The 22,003-nt window shown below is 34.0% G+C and overlaps 2 protein-coding genes across 2 annotated transcripts in view; one reads left to right on the top strand and one right to left on the bottom strand.

Annotated features, from left to right (window-relative positions):
- Window positions 1-367: 367 nt before the first annotated feature.
- Rbm11 (RNA binding motif protein 11) lies at window positions 368-11,514 on the bottom strand. The gene is made up of 5 exons (XM_005375561.2): window positions 11,397-11,514; window positions 7,829-7,991; window positions 6,463-6,535; window positions 2,985-3,081; window positions 368-1,051 (listed from the first exon to the last, which is right to left on the bottom strand). Exons 1-5 carry the CDS (start codon window positions 11,490-11,492, stop codon window positions 764-766), a joined length of 717 nt encoding a protein of 238 aa, XP_005375618.1. The 5' UTR covers window positions 11,493-11,514; the 3' UTR covers window positions 368-763.
- The window catches only part of Lipi (lipase, member I), a gene marked incomplete in the record, with an annotated part of 57,903 nt that continues 47,412 nt past the window's right edge, over window positions 11,513-22,003 (top strand). The window contains 1 exon segment of the mRNA XM_013503778.1: window positions 11,513-11,798. Coding sequence (XP_013359232.1) covers window positions 11,513-11,798 — 286 coding nt within the window.

The raw sequence follows: 22,003 nt of genomic DNA, 5'->3' as shown, positions 1-22,003 counted from the left end.
CCTGGCAAATGAGGTAGGTAATAAATATTAACATAGCTAACTAATTTTCAGGTTGAACAATTAATAAATGAGAACTAAAAAGGCAGGTCTCCCTATTTAAATCGGACAGAAAGGGAAAGACTCAAAATCTTGTCCTGCGGTAATATTTTTCCTTTGGTATCACTGTCACTGTCATATGTTCTTATGCTATAAAATAAACCTGAAGGAGAGTAAGGCTCAGAAATAACATATTAGGCACAAAAATAAAATGTTAGTAACCAAGAGAAATAAGGCTTGCTTATTACATATCCATCAGGCACAACAAGCAACTTTTAAATATTTGCATTAGTTCTTTCAGCAAATCTACTGCTCCACTTCCAATCCCATCTTATTTGTGGCTGGTTATTTATTATTGTAGAAGGTTATTTGTAGAAGGTTACAGTGACAATTTAGGGACAGAATGGTATCTAATTCATAAATGTTCAGTAGGTGACTTTTCATTAATAACTTGGTAAAATTTCATCAGCAGCACTAAAATAAAATGACAAAGTGTATTGCACATCAACCACTGGTCAAAAATTACAAGACAAGTACAAAAGGTAGGCCATTATTTTAAAAAAACCTTTGTTATTCAAGGTTAAAATTAAATAGCTAAGTAGGTAAATCTTTTGTTATATTTTTCAAAGAAGACAAGACAATGAAGAAATTCATCATTTGGTAAAATACAGATTTTCTTTTAAAGAGAACTAAGACCAGTATAGACAAATGCCATTTGATGACAGTATCAATATCTTTTCTTTTTCTTGTATTTTCGGAATTTTTGGTTATATTCATTTCCTCTGTTGCTTTCTGTGCTGCTATCACTATCACTGGTTTGCCTTTGTCTCTTTCTCTTATTCATCTGATAAAGGTCAGAATCACTTGGTTGTTGATGGGTCCATTCATAAGAGCTGGGTCCAGCCTCTGGATCTGGAGCATGATTTAGGGTGGCAGAGCCAGATGCATTATTTGGAAGTGGAGCTGTCATCTCGTAGTAAGGAAGCTGCAGTGCTGGATTATATGCATGCCACTGCTGTGAAAACAAGACATTCATTGACTGAGAAAGTTAATAGCTCACACACATCGTGCAAATAGCCATGGGTAAACCAAACTATATTTTCATGTAAGAAAAACACTGACTTGTAATCATAGTCTGTAGGGGTAACCTTAAATGGTTAACATAAATATTTCAACAGGTAATGTGTACGTTACTACAATCTAGATACGCACTTTCTAGTGGAAATAAAATGTATACCAAATTTACTTTTAAATGTTGTAGTAGCCACAATATAAAAGGTAAAAATTAAATAATAATGAATTTACTTTTCACAACATATCTAAAATATTACTGTTTTATTATTACCAATATACGAATTATGGAGATATTCTACTTTTACCATCATAGGAGGTCTTCAAAATATGATGTAATTTTTATGGTTACAGCATATCTCAATTTGGATTGAGAAATTTTCTTTGAAAATATTTGACCAGAATTTAATTACATAAAATTTACAAGGGAAAAAATATTTAAACCAAGTTGTTTCAAATATACATAAACTCTGCAATGACCAAATTAAGTCTATTTTTTAAATTTAAATTTAAAATTAAATAAAGCCAAAAGCTTCCTAGGTATATACTTACAGAATGGCTCCTACATACTATAGCATAGTTATCAATTGTAGGGATATTTCCTTTTCAAATAAAGTTCTTAAATTTTTCACTATTCAGAGCAGATTAAATATTAAAATGGTAACCAAATCTTGTCTCTCAAATCACCTCAACCTTCCAAAAGACAAAAATTCTGGGAAGGGGCTGGGGATTTAGCTCAGCGGCAAAAGCGCTTGCCTGGCAAGCGCAAGGTCGTGAGTTCGGTTCCCGATACTGGAGAAAAACCAAAAAACCAAAACAAACAAACAAAATTAGGAGCTGGGGATTTAGCTCAGCGGCAAAGCGCCTGCCTGGCAAGCGCAAGGTCATGAGTTTGGTTCCTGGTACCAGAAAAAAAAAAAAAAAAAAAAAAAAAAAAAAAAATTCTGGGAAGAAGACATTGATCGTCTTAGTTGGTTGTTCATTTATACCTTACTATACTTTTTAAAAAGTTATTCCAAAACATTATTTTACAGAAAAATTCATTTCTGCTTTACCAACTGGAAAGTTATTTGAAAAATCATTTCATGTATGTATATATACATATATGCATACACATATGTATATACAAGTATATATGTATACATATATATGTACACACAAAAGTAACACCCTCTAAATCAGACCTGTGTTAGTTCCATATCTACCACTAAAAAGTTTTATAACCTTTGGCTTTTTGTATTTCTTTTTTCTTTTTTTTTTTTTTTCCAGTCCTGGGAATCGAACTCACAACCTTGTGCTTGCCAGGCAGGCACTGTGCCGCTGGGCTAAACCCCCAGACCCCAGCTTTTTGTATTTCTGAATGCCCCCAGCTTTTTGTATTTCTGAATATCTTTTGTATCTCTTGAACATAAATTTTCTCATCTATGAAATGAGAATTTAAAAGGAAATAACTGTTTCTAACAAAGAACACTATAATTAAGATTTCTAAGCTACAGCCAATTTTGAGAGCTTTTGGAAATAATATAGTTTACTACATAGCAGCCTTTATACAGTTTTGAATTAAGATAAAAAAGAAATCTATATTTAAATTATCCATGTACAAAAGCTAAGTATTTGTGATTGACATTAAATAAAAATTTCTTTTTATACTAAATGAAATTGTCCAATTCTAAAAGTATCTTTTAAAATAGTCATTTATATGAAAAACACGCTACTCATATTTCACTGGGACACCTGTATCAACTTTACCATTACCCTTCTTCTGTTTACACAATGACTGTTTGCAGAGCTATGAGAGGATTTACGATGACCTACTTTTGATGCCCTCCATGCTTGCTACCACATTATATCCTGAACTGAAGGAACATTAAACTTACCATCTTCTGAAAGAAAACATATTCTTGAGGTAAAGCAGTATTATTAATTGGAAAAAACTGCATGGGAACGGGAGATCTGCCCACCATTTCTTCATTCCTTTGGAGAAATAAAACAAGAAGGAAACAATCTTGAAATTTCTAGAAACAAATGTCCTTTTGTCTTAAAAAATTGACAGTTTTTCATAATTAGAGAAAAAGAATGAACTTCTTTGATAGCATTTAGTGTAGCTTGGTTATTACCTTAAACATGCATACAAATAATCAGCTGATGCACTGATACATAGTGTAGTGATGTCACAATACATTCATTAATTTCCTATATCTTCTCAATACATTCAGCTTTCTGACAGGAAAATGTTAGACAATGTTCTATTTGTATAAAGTCAGACACACTTAGATAATGACAGAACAAAAATAAATTGTTAATAATTACTAATAGTACATTTCAATTTTCTAAAGTTATAACATTTTTAAAAATTAGAAATTTTCACTGATTTTTAAAGGTAACTTTATTATTTAACTATAGGAATTATGCTTTTTCCTAAACAGATTGGTGAGGTTAACATAAACACTCTTACTGATGCCTTCCACATATTAATTAAGATCATTAAAAGTTTCTCATTTAAAAACTACAGTGTCTCAAATTTTCATTTATATGTGTAGTATTGGCTGTTATGGAGATACTATGAATACAGGCTAGATCCTGTGGATATTTTTTTAATAATCTTATAATACTACTCAACCCTAGGACAGGAAGCATAGTGCAGGGAAGGGTAAAATCAGTACAAATAGGTAGAGAGAATGATGGAGTAAGAAGAATGACAGCATACAGTCACATGGAAAGGACGATACTCCATCCCTAACTATTAAGACTAGCATCATAGAAGCCAAGGGAAGAGTGAACGTCATTAAGAAAAGAATTAGACATGTAACAGTCGTCACAGAGCAGCAAACTGCACAGAGATGTAGGTTATCAAATGGTCTCCCTTTAATCAGGTAGGTACATACGTCAATATGCTATCTTCCACACAAAACGAAAGATCTAGAGACAGACGCACACAGGAGAACACCACCTCATGGAAATACAAAATCTGGGTAATGTTTCTGCAATCCAATGAATGGCAAACATTTCTAAGGACTATCAAACACTGCTATCAAACCATGGAACAGATTCTTCCTCAAAGTTTACAAAGATTCCTATCCCGCTGACTACTTGTTCTTGGACATTTGCCTCCAAAACTATGAGACCACAAACTTCCGCTGTTTAAGCACTCTGCTTTTTGTATTATGTTATGGCAGTCTTGGCAAATAAATACAGGAACTATTCTTTAAAAGAAGGTATGGAAGGGAATAAAAAAAATAATTTACAAGAATGAATAGTCAAGGACCAGGAGATTAAATGGACCATTTCTTTGTACACTTCTAGGACATGATAACCTCCTCTCATGTTTCTTTTATAATATCATAAATAGTGTATGAATAAAGTACTGTTAATGAAATGCGGTGTCAGGGGATACACACATAATTTTGATCTTCTATCTAGAATCTGTGTTTCTTTAGAAATTCTGTATCAAATTGTAAGCAGAGAATACAAAAGTTTTCCTGAAGTCTTCTAGTGCCTATCGAGTTTTTTTTTCCTCTGGTGAAATCTTATTATTTCTTGTCCCTTCCTATACTTGAGAATATTGAGAGATCATTTCCTATTTGGAACTAAAAGAAGGGGGACTGATCTTATACTATATACAGTATATGGCTTGCTCCATAAGTCTATACTGTTTCCTCAATAAAGTGATAAATTCTATCCCTTTTGGCTAAGACCTGCTGAATACTTACTATATGCTAGTTTTTAAAGTGCTTCCATTCATTATAAAATTTTAATGTCAACAATAACTTTTCCAGCTATTAGTTTCATTTTAGAGACAGGCCATAGAGTGATGAAATAACTTACTAGTGGTTCATAGCATTAACTAACAGGCAGAGGCAAGATTCAAATTCAGGCAATTGGATTTTACTACCTAAATTATCTTCCATTAGAGAAATCTTCTGATTTCTCTCATGTAGAAATGTGGGGGAGAAAAAAGAAGTGGAACACTCTGTGCTTCATTTGAGGTGTAATACTTCCAGAGATAAGCCCGGGATCTGCCAGTCCCAAGAAGCCACACTCTGACTCCTCACAGGACTGATAAAATTAATGAGATAGGAGCCTCATCTTTTATTAGTTTTGTTGAGAACATTTTATTCTGCAACAGAAGACAAGAAAACAAACACGAGGAATGAAACACATAAATCTTGAACGTAGATGGTATGCAAGGCAGTAGTTTACGAATATTGATGAAACTGTGTTAGGGACAGAATAAGCAAAGAACTTGTGAGACCAAGGCAGAATGCATAATCTATGTTAGATATGCATAGTGACTAATTTAGGGTTTTGTAAGATGTACCAAAGGGAGATACGCATAACCCTTAATCTAGGCTAAAAGTTGTGCTTTTTCTCTACCTAAGAAACTCAGATTAAACTTGAGAGTATATAGTGGACAAACTAGCAAGCTCTCTGTGTAGCCATGTGGATTTCCCATGTTTCTTTGAGAGGCTAGGTAAGTAATGCTGGCCCCAGAAAGTCTGCATGGATATCTTTGCTTAAATCTTCCGTCTGGTCATAATGGCCATGCTATAGGCAGGGAAGGCTGACAACAGGGAGAAATAAGGTCTGTGCATAGTAGTGTAACCAGAACTAAGTCACTTGATCATTTTCTCATTTTGTCCTACTCTAAGGATGCAAATGTATCCAATGTCTTTATTCCTGCTTCTCACTGCATCTTAAATTCATTTAATACACAATGTAATGTGGGCATGTTAATTTAGATTGAGTCCTTTCTGTTCCATGACCTCTGCGATAGCTTATCAGAGAGTATCCTTTAAGGCTACCACTGCATCAACTGTTAGTCTACACAAAATTCTAGAATACTTTGAAAAATTGACAGAAAGAAGTCATAAGATAGTAAAGTAAGTAATGAAATGGCTTAATGTTCGTAGGGTTAGTTTCAACGCTAACACACTATTATCTTTGGGACCTTGAGAATTTCTTAGCTTTTGTGTCTGTATTTACCAAAAGATAAAACAAGGATCATAGTTATGTCTATACTTTATCACAGAAAGACCTTGTATGTTTAAAATGATTGAACACTTATGGAAAGCAAACACCATAAAGAGCACTATATGCATAAATCTCTACCATAAATCTCGACTGGCATTGTTAAGCCTGAACTTTAAATGAAAACATTTTCTGTCACTTTGCACAGAGTTGGGGAAAATCGACTTTTTAATTTTGTACTATGATTAAGTAGTAAGGTTTTACAATATTCCTGAATATAACAAAACTCCTTTTGGCAAATATTTCCTATATTTACTATCTGCCTTTAATATATATCATACAACCATTTATTTCTGTTACCTTTATGAGAAATATATATTTAATTACCTGTAGCTGTGTGAATTTATCTTTACATAGGTCTCAAAACTTTGGTTAGCTGGTTCAGAAGAGCGAGAACTCCCTTTAAAAGAACAGAATATTGATTACTTCATGATATTTTGAGTTGGAGTACTAACATAAAACCATAAATAACCTAAAATCTTTTAGGACAAACTACTGACTTAGTGTTTCTCGCTCATATGTAATATATGCACACCTACTTTATCTTTCAAGACATATTTACATATTGTATCACTGTAAGTGAATGAATTCTAGGAGGCCAATGCCTTACCCAGAACGAGTTCTAATCAAGCTTTGTCTAATCAAGAAGTAATGGCCACATATCTGAGTTGCAATGACACTGTAATGTATAAGATATATCTTATCTTTTTGTTCTACACACCTATAAACTACAAATGGCAAATAATGAGTGTCATCTGTCTCTAGTGCAGAAGATGTGATTTTTCTAAACTCTACAAAGACCTGTTTTAACTTAACACAGGATGTGTCTGATTACAGCATGCTCCGTTCAGTTGTTGTGAGGTAAATAGGCAGTACCAAAGACCATAATGCAACTGTGCATTACAAATGAGTGAAGTTCAAAGGGAACTTTTCTTTTAAAAGAAAATGTTGTTTTCATTATTCCTACTTGTTTGTTTTTAGTAGAGCAACTAAGTGATACACCGATAAGCCTGAACTATTTGTGGGAGGCAACTTAAGTTTTGTAATGATTGCCCAGGCTCTATCAATGTCCTGAAACCTGGAAGGCTGAGAGTAGAAGCATAGGGTTCTTTAGCTATCTAGGGGACTAGTTCCTGACTTGTGTGAAGGACAGGTGTTTGAGGCCATTCATGTCGGGAAGGTCTCCTCCACCATTAATAAAGGGTCACTTGGCAGCTACCCATGGTCACTCTGCTCTTACAGGGGCTTAACCTCAATATCTGGCCATATGTATAAGATAGTTTGTCCAGGACAAATGTGCTCATCCATCTTCCAAATTGTAGATATTTACCACCATATGTTAACTGTAACAAAAAGATCAGCAAACAGCCTTGTTACATACAAGCAAGGGTCATAGATATCCAATTCATATAGATTTGTTCAATGTGTGAGTTAACAGCAATCATCATAACTATTTTCTTACTGATCATAAAACAGAACAATTTACATTTTAATATAAAAGAGATACTATAGCTTGGGCAATGTAATTGGCAATGCTAAATTATATAACATTATACATTAGACATAGGTTCTGAGAAAAAGACAGAGGCACTTTCTATTATCTTATACTGTACAGAAAATAAAATGCTTACACCTCTGAAAATAGCAGCAATCACCAAGAACACTTTAAAAATTTGTGAGTGAGAAAACCTACCAAATCGATACTGTACATTAATTGGTCTTCCATATAAACGAATTCCATTCAGCAAAGCTATAGCATAGGACACCGATTCAGGGTGTTTAAAGCAGACAAATCCAAAGGACTTTGGCTTCCCTTCCCTGTCCTTGCACAGAGTCACTTTGGTTAGAGGCCCAGCCTGTAAGAAACTTAAAAATTATTTTGTCATAAATCTAAAGATTTTTGTACACTGACAGAAGTCAAGTAAATTCAACTTTGATGACTAAAAACAATCTCTTCACTTCTTCTTAATAATTAATATCATAATTCCTCATATTTCATACTTTTTGGCTTATCAAAACATTTACGGACAAGGAAATTCTAGGCAATAGTTCCATGTACTAAAAAAGTAAAAATATTATATTCCTCTTGGGTTTCACAGATCAACTTTCAAAGCATTTAAGCCTAAATTACTCTGTCTCATTGCATTTTTGAAAAATTGCAATTAGTAGCCCATGTTAATTATACAGATGGCAAATTTCATTTTGATATTTCCATACATGTATTTCATGTCATCAATCCTCAACTTAACAATCTCCATTTAACTCAAAAATAAAATGCAGTATTCAATGTTGGCTGAGTTACTCTGAAAAAGATGGCAAAATTACATCATAACTGAATTTTTTCTGTCAAGAAGATGAACAACTCTTCACAATAGAAAACTAAATTTATCATATATTTTGATATGGAAATTCCACCTGGTAAATATTCCAGAAGGAAGAATGTTTTAAGATTAATATTAAGACCTTTAAGTAGGTACATTATTCTTAAAAGTGAAAAATTAGAAAGGCTCTAAATCTAACAACTAGAGATATAATTTTATGGTGCAGTATAAAAATGGAATAAGTAAAACCATAAATTACAAACATCCAGACTGTACTGAGGAAAATACCTATAGTAAGTAATTAAAAGTAAGAAAGCAGAGGTTGGGGACATAGCTCAGTGGCAGGGTGCCTGTCTGGAAGCAAGTGGACAGGAGTTCAATTCCCATTACCAAATAAAGTAAAAAAGCAGTGACAGATATTATATACAAATACAATGAAAAAAATTGCATCACTTGCATGATAACCATTACAGGAGGAACTTACAGATTTACACAAAGCTGATTCAGTGGCAAATGGTTTATATCTTAATGATTATTTTTCTGTGAGGAGTTAAATAAATATATTAATGATGTTGATATCTTAAGATTCAGTCTTTCTTTTTTCATTCTCTATGGCATAGGAAGAACTAGTTGATCCTCACTTTAACTTCAAGGGTGACCTCATCAATAAATCAGTTTTTCCCACCCATGAGACTAAAAATCTTTGTGTGACTGTATTCCAAATTCAATATATTTAAAATTGAAGTTATTACTTTTTTCTCAGATATCTCTATTCTAGTGTTTCTTGATTAGAAGTACAATAATAATGAAACTGATTTTCTCACTTGGAAGGACAGTCAGAATTTTGAAAGATAATGGTAAATATGTATACCTTAATATTAAAAATTGCATATGTTCTACAATTTTTACTTTTCCACTACTGATACTAAGTATATGGAAGCATAAAAACAAAATGTGCTTAAATTGAACTTTAAAAAACAAATTTACATATGGCAAGGCATTTTTAAAGATAAAATACAAAGAGAAAATTTGCTTATAGCAACAATCATAATCTTTTTAATCCAGAATGAAACACATTTGTGGAAGCTATCAAGTTTTGCGGGGTATTGCTCATTTTAAGTCTTTTAAAGATCACTATGTACTGCAAGCACATATTACTACTACAAACACTGAAAGAAAAGACACTGATTTTAGTAAACTCTTACAAGCCAAAAATAAAAAAAAAGAACTTAGTGCCTAGTCTATTAAATGAGATTTACATTTTGTTTTGGTGGAAAAAGGAAATCAGGAAAAGGTAAGATAATATGTATTGCCACGTGGTTCCACACATGGATATAAACTCCATCCTTCCTGACTGCAAATCACATGTGTGTATGAGTTATTGCTACCCAACCACCATCTCCACGCTCTCTCTTTTTTAGAGGCTCAGAACACAAGAAAGCTGGAGAAAGATAACTGTAAGTTTATATTTTGTCTCTCTCATTGTAAGACTGAAATACCAGTATGTTAAAAAAGCAAGAGTTTATTTTTTAAAGGCTAAATTTAAGAGTAAATTATAAGGAAAGACATAAAAATCTTAAAATTTTTTTTTTGGCCTAGGAAAGAAAACTGTTCCTGAAACGAGGCCTCTTCCCTGAAGTGTGTGTTATCTATAATTGTGGGGCTACTGTAGGGATAAAGGTAGGTCCTTTCAAAAGCAAATTTTAAAAAAATCCCTCTGGTGCTCATACATAATACTGGAAATTTAGCTTGATACTGTCTCCCTTGGAACTTTCTCTTCTTCTGTTAGGTGGAAGTCACTCTTTCTCTCCCCTTAGCAGCACTATCACTAATAGGAGTAGTGCTATTTATTAGCAGTAGCAGCATTTCGTATTTGCCATCTGTAGTTTTTTTTTTACCCATTTATTCTTCACAATCACATTACACTGTAGTTAGTATTATTATTCCCACTTGACGTTTGAGGAAACTGAGGCGCTGTGCTTTTCATTACTGACCCCAAATCACATTGCTGACTCCGAATAGCACTTTCAGTCATTTTCCTATACTAGGCGGCCCTCTGTGCTGCAGAATCTGCTAAATCATGGTATTAATTTTAAATATCCCCTTTAAAATGGTCCAAGGGGTATGTCTTAAATTTGTGTGTTCAGCACCTTCCTTAGAGTTTGCTAATTCTGGATCATTAGGTGGTGACTGGGTGGTTAAATACAGAATTGCTTTGACAGGGGAGACCTAGGCATATACAGAAGTGAGTGCTTCGGGGCACGGCTCACTTAATCCTGGAGGTACCAGGCCTCAGAAAGTTTGCCAAGGTCGTTTTGGAACGAAACGAAAGTGGCCTTGGCCACGCAATCAGTTGATCAAGTCCGGGTAAACGGCTGCACCAGCACCTCACATCTCACTCATCAGGCTCAAATGAAGCTACTCTCCGGGTGAAAGAGCTGAGGGGAGTGAGTCTGTGTGGACCTGTGCAGACATTGAGAAAGCCACAGCTCGCATTTTGCAGGCTGTAGGACAGGGTTCTTATCACCTGCAGACAGTGACAGAGCTGTTTTCTATCCTGCTCCAGGACGTGGGGTCCAGGCAGCTTCTGCGAAGCCCCTACCCAGGGCCGGGAATGGGGGAGCCCCGTTTTTGCGCACTCCCTGGACTCTGCGAAAGGGGAAGGGGGTGGTCAGGGTAGAGCTGGAGGGAGAGAACGGAGTGGAGGTGAGGATTGGGAAGAGGAGGGGAGGAGGGGGAATGAAGGCAGGAGAGGAAGGAGGGGGAGGAGGGGGAAAGGACCACGACCCGAGCTCCACCCCAGCTGCCCCTAGCCCCGAGCTCACGACAACCCTGGCGCGTGCGCAGGCGGGGAGGGGCGGGGCCGGCTCCGGCGCTCAGGTGCTCCCCGTTCTCGCGCGGCGCTGGGACCTCCCGCTGCCCCTGCTCCGCGGACGGTACCTGAAGGAACAGCTCGTAAAGAATCTCTTCCCGCACTCGGGCCTCTAAATTCCCCACAAACACCGTCCTGTCGGCCTCCTCCTGAGTAGGGAACATCCCTCCGTCTGGGTCTCAGGATGGATGTGGCCCCCAGCTCCCGCCCACTCTCCTGCCCTGCTTTACAGCGCCGCTGGGAGAAGGGGCGGAGCCAGCGCCGGGAGCGCGCGCCGGGGCGGGGCGGTGCCTCGCGACCACGCCTACCGGCGCCCAGCGGGAACCGCCCACCGCACCGTGGCTCCGCCCCCGATCGAACCGAAGGCGGTGGGCTGCGAAAGTTGATACCATGGGGCTCTGAAATTATGGCTTATTTACTCAGAAAGTTCTCCCAGCGAAAGTCCTTGAAAATGACAACAGAAATTTTAGGTGGGTTTTGGGGAACTTGAGAAAACGGCCTGTAACGAGGAAGCCTTGGAAAATGCCGACATGGGACCCTGAAAGCATCAGTGGAGAAGCGCTTGATCTCTGGGCTGGTGTAGTGGTCGGGATCAATGTGGAACTGAACAGAGTGTTTTTACTTGGTGTTGATAGATTAGAAAAAAATCTTATTTTATAAAGAAAAGCATATTTTAGGAAATACTAATTTTCATTTAACGCTAACATATTTTATGGCTTTGAACAAAGAACTCGGTCAGGTTGTTTCTTAAGGAACGGGTTGGACTAAATATAATGAATGTAATGTACTAAGTATTTTCTGACTGCTTCGTCTTAGGCAGTCTTTAGTCCTTAGGAAACAGAAGTAAATATAGAAGTCTGTGTTGTGGGAGAAACAGACTTCTTACAAATACAATATAAGTATGAGGAACATTAGCAGTTCTCTTCACTTGATATTCATTAGTCTTTAAATCGTATTTCCTGTTTTTCCTTCTTACCTCTATCACTTAAAAAAATTATGGAGAAAAGGTAAAGCAAAATTTCTTGTAAGATATGAAAAAGCTAGAAAAAAAACGATGCACTGTAAACAAATAAACACTATATGTTGACCAAGTGAATGGATAAGTGGAAGCCTGTCTTGTGTGCAGAAGTTTTGATATATTTGTGTTTATTTATTTCATAAGTCCTATCCAAGCCAACATATTTCATCTTTAACCTTCCCTCAGGCATTGCTTGTCTGGGAGCTGTATCTTCAGGTTTCATTGTAAAAAATAATAATAATAATAATAATTTTTTAATGTAAAATTCCGCATGATGTAAATGTTTACTTTCAAATAGTGATCACATTATACTGATACATAGAAATTTACACTATTCATTGTCCAAAAATGTGCATGATTTTTGTGTTGTCTCTTTATATGTTTATGTTGCTTTCAATTCTAGAATACTTGTTCAATGCTATAAATTCAGATTCAGCGATTTATTTAGCTGTTTGTTCCAAATAGACCTCAATAGATCATTTTCTAATGTAAATGTACTGTATTTCCTGATTCATATTGAATGCATGCATATTAATAAATCTAGCAACAGCTAAAAATAATCCTCAGCATTTACTGGCGCATATGTAAGTGTTCACTGGGTCAACTGCATGAAGTACTCTTTGAAATATAACCTTACTTCACATTAAGATGTCTTATATCTCCTATATAAATTTATAAAATAAAAACATTGACATATATATGATCACATGTATAACTAGAGCATCCTCTTCCTGCTTCTTTACCTAGATGACTCTTGCTGTCTTTCGTATTTCAGCCTGGGCAGTATATTTGCAAGGATATCCTAAACTCTGCAGTCTAGATCTTCTTATTGTAAATTAAGATTGGGTAAACATATTTCAGTGCTAGGACAATTCCTGATACATGTGTGTACATACAATAAATACCTGTATGTATAAGAAATGCATGAAATAATAGTTTGAATAAATGAACAGCTCTACTTTGTATCCCCAAGAGCTAATACTATGCCTGGAAGTAAGCAGGTAGTTAATAAGAGTTGAATACATGAATAAACAAATGAGTGAGTGCATAGAGAAACTTGGAAAATAAGTGTTAAGATGAATCAATGTTCAGATCAATGTATCTTTTTTTAAAAAAAATTCTTCATTTTACTTTCACTGTTTTTTTCCTCAGTACTGGGGTTGAACACAGGGCCTTCACTGAGCTATATATCACAACTCTCTTTTCTTTTCTCTTTTTTCCTCCCAACCCCTCTCCTTCCCTCCCTCCTTTCTCTCTCCTTCTTTCTTCCTTCCTTCCATCTTTTCTTTCTTTCTTTCTTTCTTTCTTTCTTTCTTTCTTTCTTTCTTTCTTTCTTTCTTTCTTTTTTCTTTCTTTCCTTTTTCTTTCTTTCTTTCTTTCTTTCTTTCTTTCTTTCTTTCTTTCTTTCTTTCTTTCTCTTTCTTTTTCTTTCATTTTCTTTTCCTTTTGAGACAGAGTCCTGCTAAGTCACTAAGTTACCAAAACTGCAATCAAACTTTTGATCTTCTGCCTCAGCCTGTCAGAGTGCTAGGATTACAGGTGTGCAACACCACACCTGGCACTTTTTAATACCTCATTTTATTTTTTTTCTGATTTTTCTAACCATATTTCCCCAAAGTAATTTTAGCATTTCTTTTTGCATGAGTTGCAGATGAGTTTGTTGTAGAGCAATATTTTAAAAATTTAAAGTAATAAAAATGTAAAATTTACCAATAAACAAGCATGTAGAGAGAATCATTTCAGAGGAAAACCTTCTGGATTTTGACTTGTGCATGTATAATGTAATGCAATTTAGAAACTGTATTATAGATACCATTTTCAGGTTGTCCTTTCACCTCTAAACTTGTAGGTTTTCTATAACTATTGATACTTATCTATCTGCATTAATTTTTACCCATACTATGTATATAATTAAATCAATCTCTCATTGTTACTTATATATGTTTTCCTTTTTGGCTAAGCTAATGAACATTCTTATTTGGATATGTTTGTGTCCATGTGAACCATTATGACATGCAAGGACTTTGGGTTTCTGTGGGAAAGTCTGTTGGATGCTTAACTACTGAGTGAAAGGTCAAGATGAATAAGATTTTTGACACATTGGTAAATTAAATAAAAGGTTATGCCAACTATGTTCTGATAAAAAATAACTCCCCTTCTCAACAAACATTATTAATTTGCTATAATTACTATACAGTCCATTGCTGGGAGAAAAACAAACATGTAAAAATAAAACCTAAAATATTTTTAAATGGTTGTCATATAAAAGCAAAAAAGAACTTTTTATTTTCAAAATTTAGCCTCAAGAGAGACACTAGAATTTCAAATTTTAAAAATAGCCTCTGTGTTTTGGATGTAGATTACATACACATGAAAAGTCTGTAATTACATTTGACAGTTTCATGGGTATGAATTACATTACTGATTGTGGTATATAAGGAGAACTTATTTTGTAATCAAAATGAGCATAAACCACATTTTTTTTTTGCTTCTTTCCATTTCTGGAATTTTCTAACAACACATTTTTTCCACAGACATATTCTTCCAGACCACTTCTGAAATACTGAGGTTAAAAGGAATACAGAAATATATAATTAGCTTTTTCATTCCCTTAAAATCAGCTTGTGTAGCTGAAATGTTGTGACATTCTATAGAGGTTTTGACTTTAAAGATCTTCCTCAAAACCATAAATCAAATGGGAGAAAACAAACTACCTCATCTTTTTCAAAAAAGAGGGAGGAGCAAAAGTCACTTTTACAGTATAACCTGTAACCTACTAGACTGTGACAATTCTATCAAAGAGAAACCTTAATGAATTACAGAATTTCTTTTCTGGTGAATTTGAGTACTCTTTTACTTTTTCAGATTCCAAATGAGAATATATATTTTTCTATGTTTGATGTGCTGGGTACGATCTGGTAAGATACTTATTAATAATTTTCTTTAAAAATTGCAAAACAATAATTGATATGACCTATATTCTGGAATAAAGAATGTTTTGGCTTCATAGAATGAAGAACTATGTTTATGACTATTAATTAGACTGAACCAAATTACTATAAATGTTTGTGTGTATATGTGTGTAAGGGTTTGGTAAGTTGTTTTGTATTTTCATTAACTTTTAGATCATTAGGAACTAGAAAAACTTTTACAAAGAGGTGTGGGTAAGGAATACAGAGAAACAACTGAGAAACAATTATTTCACAGTATTGAAATTCATTCAGCCTTTGAAAATCATGATTTAGTAAATACTTTGTTTCAGTTTCATTCATACAAATAGTACGGGTGAGGAAAATTCTTGCCTACGTAAATTATCAATTGCAAAGAAAAGAAAATAACTATATACTATAACATTTTTCTTGTTTAGCATAATAAAAACAAAATTTTTTATGGTATTAAAATAGAACTTTATTTTCCAGGTTTATGGGTTTGTGGTGATAAAGTTTACTAATTTTAGTAATATCTTTTATTACTCTATGGCAATGAAGTAGAACTACTTGTTCTTGTTCTATTTTATAAAGTAGAACCAGAACTACTTGTTTTAAATTATGATAATAAAAACAGTAGCAAATTTGAAATTCAAGATGACTAGCTTTCTGTAGGGTTTCTATGAAAGCAGATTATTTTCTTTATGTTTTAAATATTTTCCTAACAGTAACTGAATGCATTCAAAAAACCTTAAAATACCAACTTGAAATTAACAGTATTTTCTATTGAATATTTTATCAAATCATGCATTCTGCAATTGTTTGAATTTTATTTTCGTAGATACAGTCTAGATGTTAGTAATGCATACTTCATTTATATGTTAATCTTTAAGTTTGTATGTCTCATGATACCTGCTTAAATATGAGGTTGGATAAAAATGTAAGGTGAGTGTTTAAACAGTTATAATAGTAAACACACATTGCATTATTTCCTCTCAAAATATTCCCCCTTGCTCCCAACATACTTATCCCGATATTTTTACTACTTTCTAAATTGGTTCTGGAAGTACTTTCTTATGTGGCTAGTTGTGTTGTCAACATTGCCTGAATGTCCTGCGTCAACTCAAAACATGTACCTTTCATGGTAATTTTTATTATGAGGAAGAGCCAGAAGTCACATAGTCCCAGACCTGGCGAAATGTAGATAATGGCATATTTTAATGTTGTTAAGAGCCTGCCTTTCCGTGGGATGACAGCAGCATTCACTGAATTTGTGATCACAGCTTGTAACAGTTCCTTTAAAAGAAAAAAACATCAGGAGTCAGCAACTATTTCTATAAATGGCCAAATGTAAATATTTTAGTTTTTGTGATATTATTTGTCACTGTTACATCTATTCAGCTCTGCCCTGCTAATATGAAAGCATCCATAAATAATATATAAAAAAGTGAGACTGACTGTATTCTAACATAACTTTATTTATGGTCATTAAAATTTGAATTAGTTGTAGTTTTTACATGTCCCAAACTATTGCCATTTTTTCCATCATTTAAAATGTTAAAGCTATTCTTATGTCTCTGATCAGTTTTCACTAACTACATAGTTTATGAGCTCCTAAGTTCTCTGGCAGAGATGTTAAAGATTAATTAATTCATCTTTCTCATTTCACAATTGATAGAAGTGAAATAGAGAAAACAAGAGTCATTTTCTACAATCATAGACCTTTCATTATGTGGTAGAGTAAACATAGGAATCTTGTTAAAAAATTATAGACTGGAGATAAAGCCCAAGATACTACATTTCTAATAAGCTCTTAAATGATAGCTCTGGGTACATGGGTCAAACTCTGAGTAATAGAGGTACAGTGTTGAAAGTCATACAAGGTTAAATGCCTGCTATAGAACAGTGGACTTCCTAAAGCTCATGGGATTCTGAGCCTACTGCTTCAACACAGTCATTGTATTTCTGTAAATTGTATCAGTATCTTTCTTACATGACCAGTAATTTATTTTGATTGACATACTAAAGTCAGATGCCTACAAGCAACTTTAAGTTATTATACCAATGTCTCCTTCATAAAAAGGTGACATGAAAGAACATGGAGTTTGCTATTGTAACTCCTGTATTTATTTCATGGTGGATTGTTACCTGGTCCAAGTTACTTAGCTCCTATGAGTCTCAGATTCCTCATTTCAGTGTGGAAATGGTACACTGCTTCACTGCATTGTGAAGCTCAAAGGAGAGCATATATGTGCTAGCTGGTCAATTATAAGGCAGTGTAAATGAAGTTAGAGTAATCCGTGCTTTCTTCCATGTTCATTTTCTCATTAATTCTTTCAGGTGATTTCCAGATATAGGACGTCTTATATAGGTCTTCTGTGTTGCTTATGGGTTAATTGTATCAGATTCCCCCGAATTACCCATTTAAAAATGCAAATGTAACTACCAAATCAAGAGTCCTTGGAGATTGTTCTAGGAAATTACATTATGAACAAAGTTTCACAGTCATTTTTTCACAACCGTTTTTGTATTCATGCTATGGAATTCTTCATTTAAGGGCCTGTTAGACATCTAATTCATTTTGTTTCTGTAATCAGATTCAGTATCGAAAAGTATAAGTATTTTCATAGATGAAAGAGTTACTCATGAATATCTTGATTTTTTCTGTGGCATGTTAGGTTAATATATATTTTCTAAATGATTGCTTGTGAATTAGAGAATTAGAATCTTTCTTAACATGAATACAAAATTGAGCTACTGACCTAGTAGAATCTTACTTGTGTTTCTCAAATGTTTATGTAATAACTTGTGACATAAATATGCTGCTCATGCCTTTTGGATTTCACACAGAAATGTCCTATTGTTTCTTACTGTGACCTTCCATCATTTATTCATTTTAAACTTCACTTTCTCCATATATAAAATAAAGGAAAGGATTAAAAATATAAAACACCACAGGGCTTTGCAGAGAGTGGTTGCTAAATAATTATAGTTCGTTTTATTACTATTGATATTAGTGAAGTTAAAATTCATTTTGTTTTCAGAAATGGAGAAAGAAAAGAACTCACTGAGAATTTTGGGGAGGAGAATGGGGAGATTACCAAAGAAAGATGTATTAAATATTTCAAGGATATGTGAATATTAGTATTTTTTTATGGCAAGTCTATTCTTCAAGCTTGTTTGGAGGTGCTAGCAGGGAGCACAGCTACTTGTACCCCTTGACGATGGAATGGTGCTCCTGTCTTGGGGGTGGTCATCCTCTCTGACCCAGCACGCAGCTTTGCGAGGGACACACATGGAGCATTGAGGGAGGAAGGGAACACCTGCCTAGCCAGCCAGATCAGCTGCATCAACACTGCCGACGAATGAAGTAACAGATGTGGCAGCCAGATCCCCCTCACATACTGCAAGTCTATTCTTGCCTTGGTCAACCTAGAAAGTCAAAATAAAAAATTAGTTTGTCTAAGCAGTCTACTATGTTTGAAAATGAATTTGAATTCAAAGAGTATGACAGTAGCAGAGACCATTTATCTCAACTCCTTCTATTTAAAGAATGAAACCATTTTAAGTGTAATAAGCCAGGCATAGAAAGATAAATACTGCATGATCTCACTTATATATGGAATCTAAAATAGCTGATCTTCTAGATCAGAGTAGAATAGTGGTTATGAGACTCCAGACAATAAGGAGGTAAAGGAATTTGGGGGAGGTTGGTCTATAGGTACAAAGTTAGGAAAAATAACCTCTGCTATTTTATACGTATTAGGGTGACTAATAATAGCGCACTTTACATTTCAAGATAGCTAGAAAAGAGGTTCTCCACTAAAAAAATGTTTAATGAAACATTTTGGTTTAATGAAATGTTTATGCTACTCCAATTTGATCATTATAAAATGTAAAATGTATTGAAACATTTTACAGTGTGCTCCACAAATATGCAATTATTATGTGACAATTATTTATAGTTATTTTAAAAATAAAATAAAACCCAAAATGAGGAAGGCAAGGGGCAAAGATGAGATGCAATAGCATCTTCTGAGTCAGAGAGACGTTTGAGATGGTGTAGAGGCACTCAAGTCTTAGGTATTCATGCCCTGGGGACCGTTCCTGTGTCTGGACTGCTTTGTGAGCTCCCTGTTCCTGCTGTCAGAGCATTTTAACTGGGCTGGAAATACATTGCAGATGTACAGCGGGAAACATAGAACAATTATTCCTATCTTCCCCATGTGTCTTTGATTTTTTTAGCACTTTTTTTTGCTTAGGTAATTTGAAGTCTAATATGATTTTCAGCGTTCTTTCTCACTGCACCTCTCATTTGAGATTTCTGCCTGTGTCTTCATCTTCCTACGTAGTTGGCAGTGAAACCCATATTATTTCCCAGCTACTGAATTTCTAGTCATAGAGTTACTTCTAGTCCCCAGAGCCTCAATTTGTTAATTTCTCCAGGAGAATTAAAAGAATTACTGCTTCTCATTCTGCTTGGATGTATGTAGCTTTCGGTTGGTAACATTCATTGTTTTGATGTTTTTATTTTTTGATTAAAGAGAGTCTGTTTAAACCATTTTCCCACATTATAAAGCTAACAAATGAATAGCTTTGATTTGGAAAACTTAGAAAATGCTAAAATATAGAAAATAGGGAGCACGTAGAGAGAAACAAAAAAAATTTAATATCAGCATCACCACATACTATAGTTAGCTATGGGTCTATGTCCTACTACAAGTAGTTATTACATTAAAAATGCATGTATATGAATATACACAAATGAGTCCAATTGTAGTGTACTATTAGATGAGCACTCACAGGCAGATGAGTACCTATCACAGGCAGAATTAATGCTACATCTGTGGACTATAAACGTATTTATATTTTATTCTGTGCTTTGTATTTTTTGTTTTACATAATACATATTTTCTGATGCTATTACTAGTTTCCAAAATTTGATTTCTTTATTTCTGCATGATCTTAATTTCATGGATCCAATAAAATTTACTATTCTTGTCTCTTAGTGGTATATATTTAGTTGGATCCTAAATATTCATTGAATAATTATGGTATGCATTGGTGTTAGCGGTCAATGAATATGATGGTAAAATAATGTGGTAATATTAGTTTAGTAAATACTTTTAAAAAGATAAGGCATATTTTAGAAAACGTACAAGTTTTTTATTTAGGAAAATATTTGGTATACACTTCATTTGTTGTTCAATTCAAGTATTTTCCTTATTTATATTTCTCCAGATCTGATAATATTAGCTTCTTTCCTACACTATATTGAAAATACTTCCATAGTTTAATTTTTCTTTTTAGGTGTAGTTAGTTTTAAGTTAGGCTTTAGCTAGTTTTAAATATATGTACTATGAAATCTGTTACTTTCATACCATATGCTTTCTTCCATTGCTTAAGAAGTCATTCCTCAATTTGATAATGTATATATTAACTGTGTTCTTTTATGTTATATAGTTTTACTTTTATGTAGAATGTTTTAATATATCTTCAATATTTACTACATTTGACTGCTTTTAATTGCCATAGTCATTATGGCTAATATATTTCTGACTGTTCTCATCGTGTTTATGAATTTATCATTTCTTGATCAGTTTCACCAGCCTGTTTTTTATTTGATTATCTTATAAAATAATTTTAGTCATACTCCTCAGTATATTAAAAATGTCATTCCCTTTTGTTATACACTTTCGCCCTATCTCAGTACATCTTATTGGAACCTTAATTTATAGTTGCATTACACATATAAATTCATTTGAGTAGAATTGATTTCATGTTAGTATCTTTTCCTTTCTGGACTGTGGTATATTTCAGGGCTTATTTGAATCCTTTGTATTCCTATGCAATAGTTTTAATTGTGTAGTTTTTTTTTTTTAAAATACTGTGTTGTATATTTTTATTTCTTTTTTGTATCATTTCTTCCTTATCCTCATATAATTTATCCTCCTCTTTCTCTTCCTATTCTGTTTCTTGAACCTCTTTAAAAAAAAAAAGAACTGGTTAGCATGAAAATAATGGGGACCTTGTTCAAACTAGCTTTTAAAAAGTCTCCTGTCTCCCATAACTGAACAGCTCTGCATCAAGTATCACTGGAAGCAAGTATGCAAATATAGTAGCTGTAGTATATGTTGCCTTACACCTTGAAATCCTGAGATAGCAAAGACACAGTATTTCTCTCTCTGTTACTCAAAAGGATCCCAAAATATCTAGTTGGGTTACCCACTGTGGGAATCCAATCTAGTGTCTATGCTGATTGAATATTCAGATTTCTCTGGTAAGGAGAAATGGCACAATTAAAAAAAATCAAACAAGGGTGAGAGAAGTTTCTAAAAGGACACTTTTAGAGCTGAACATCTATAAATATATTAACAACAACATGTATTGATACTCATATTTTGTGGTGTGAGTATTGATAAATTATAAATATGCTGGTTACTGCTGATATGAGCCAAACTATTGATTTTTATATTTTTATACTAAAGATTCTGTTAGGCTTTTTTCAGCAATCATCTTTATAATTTTTAGGTAGAACATCATGTTTCAGTAAAAATAATAAAATTTGGATTCTTACTATCATATAGTATTTCCCTTTTGTATTGCTCAAGTAGGATGTTCAAGGATATTTCATAGACTGATAACAGATATTTTTGTATGTACTTAATTTTAATGAAATTACATCACTAGTGTTTTGTTATTAATATGGTAATCACTGATACCATGAAAT

Source organism: Chinchilla lanigera, unplaced genomic scaffold, assembly GCF_000276665.1.
Source record: "Chinchilla lanigera isolate Chin_1 unplaced genomic scaffold, ChiLan1.0 scaffold00006, whole genome shotgun sequence".
Classification (NCBI taxonomy): domain Eukaryota; kingdom Metazoa; phylum Chordata; class Mammalia; order Rodentia; family Chinchillidae; genus Chinchilla; species Chinchilla lanigera.
The sequence above is the reverse complement of the archived record's forward strand: the minus strand, read 5'-3'. Positions and strand labels throughout refer to the sequence as shown.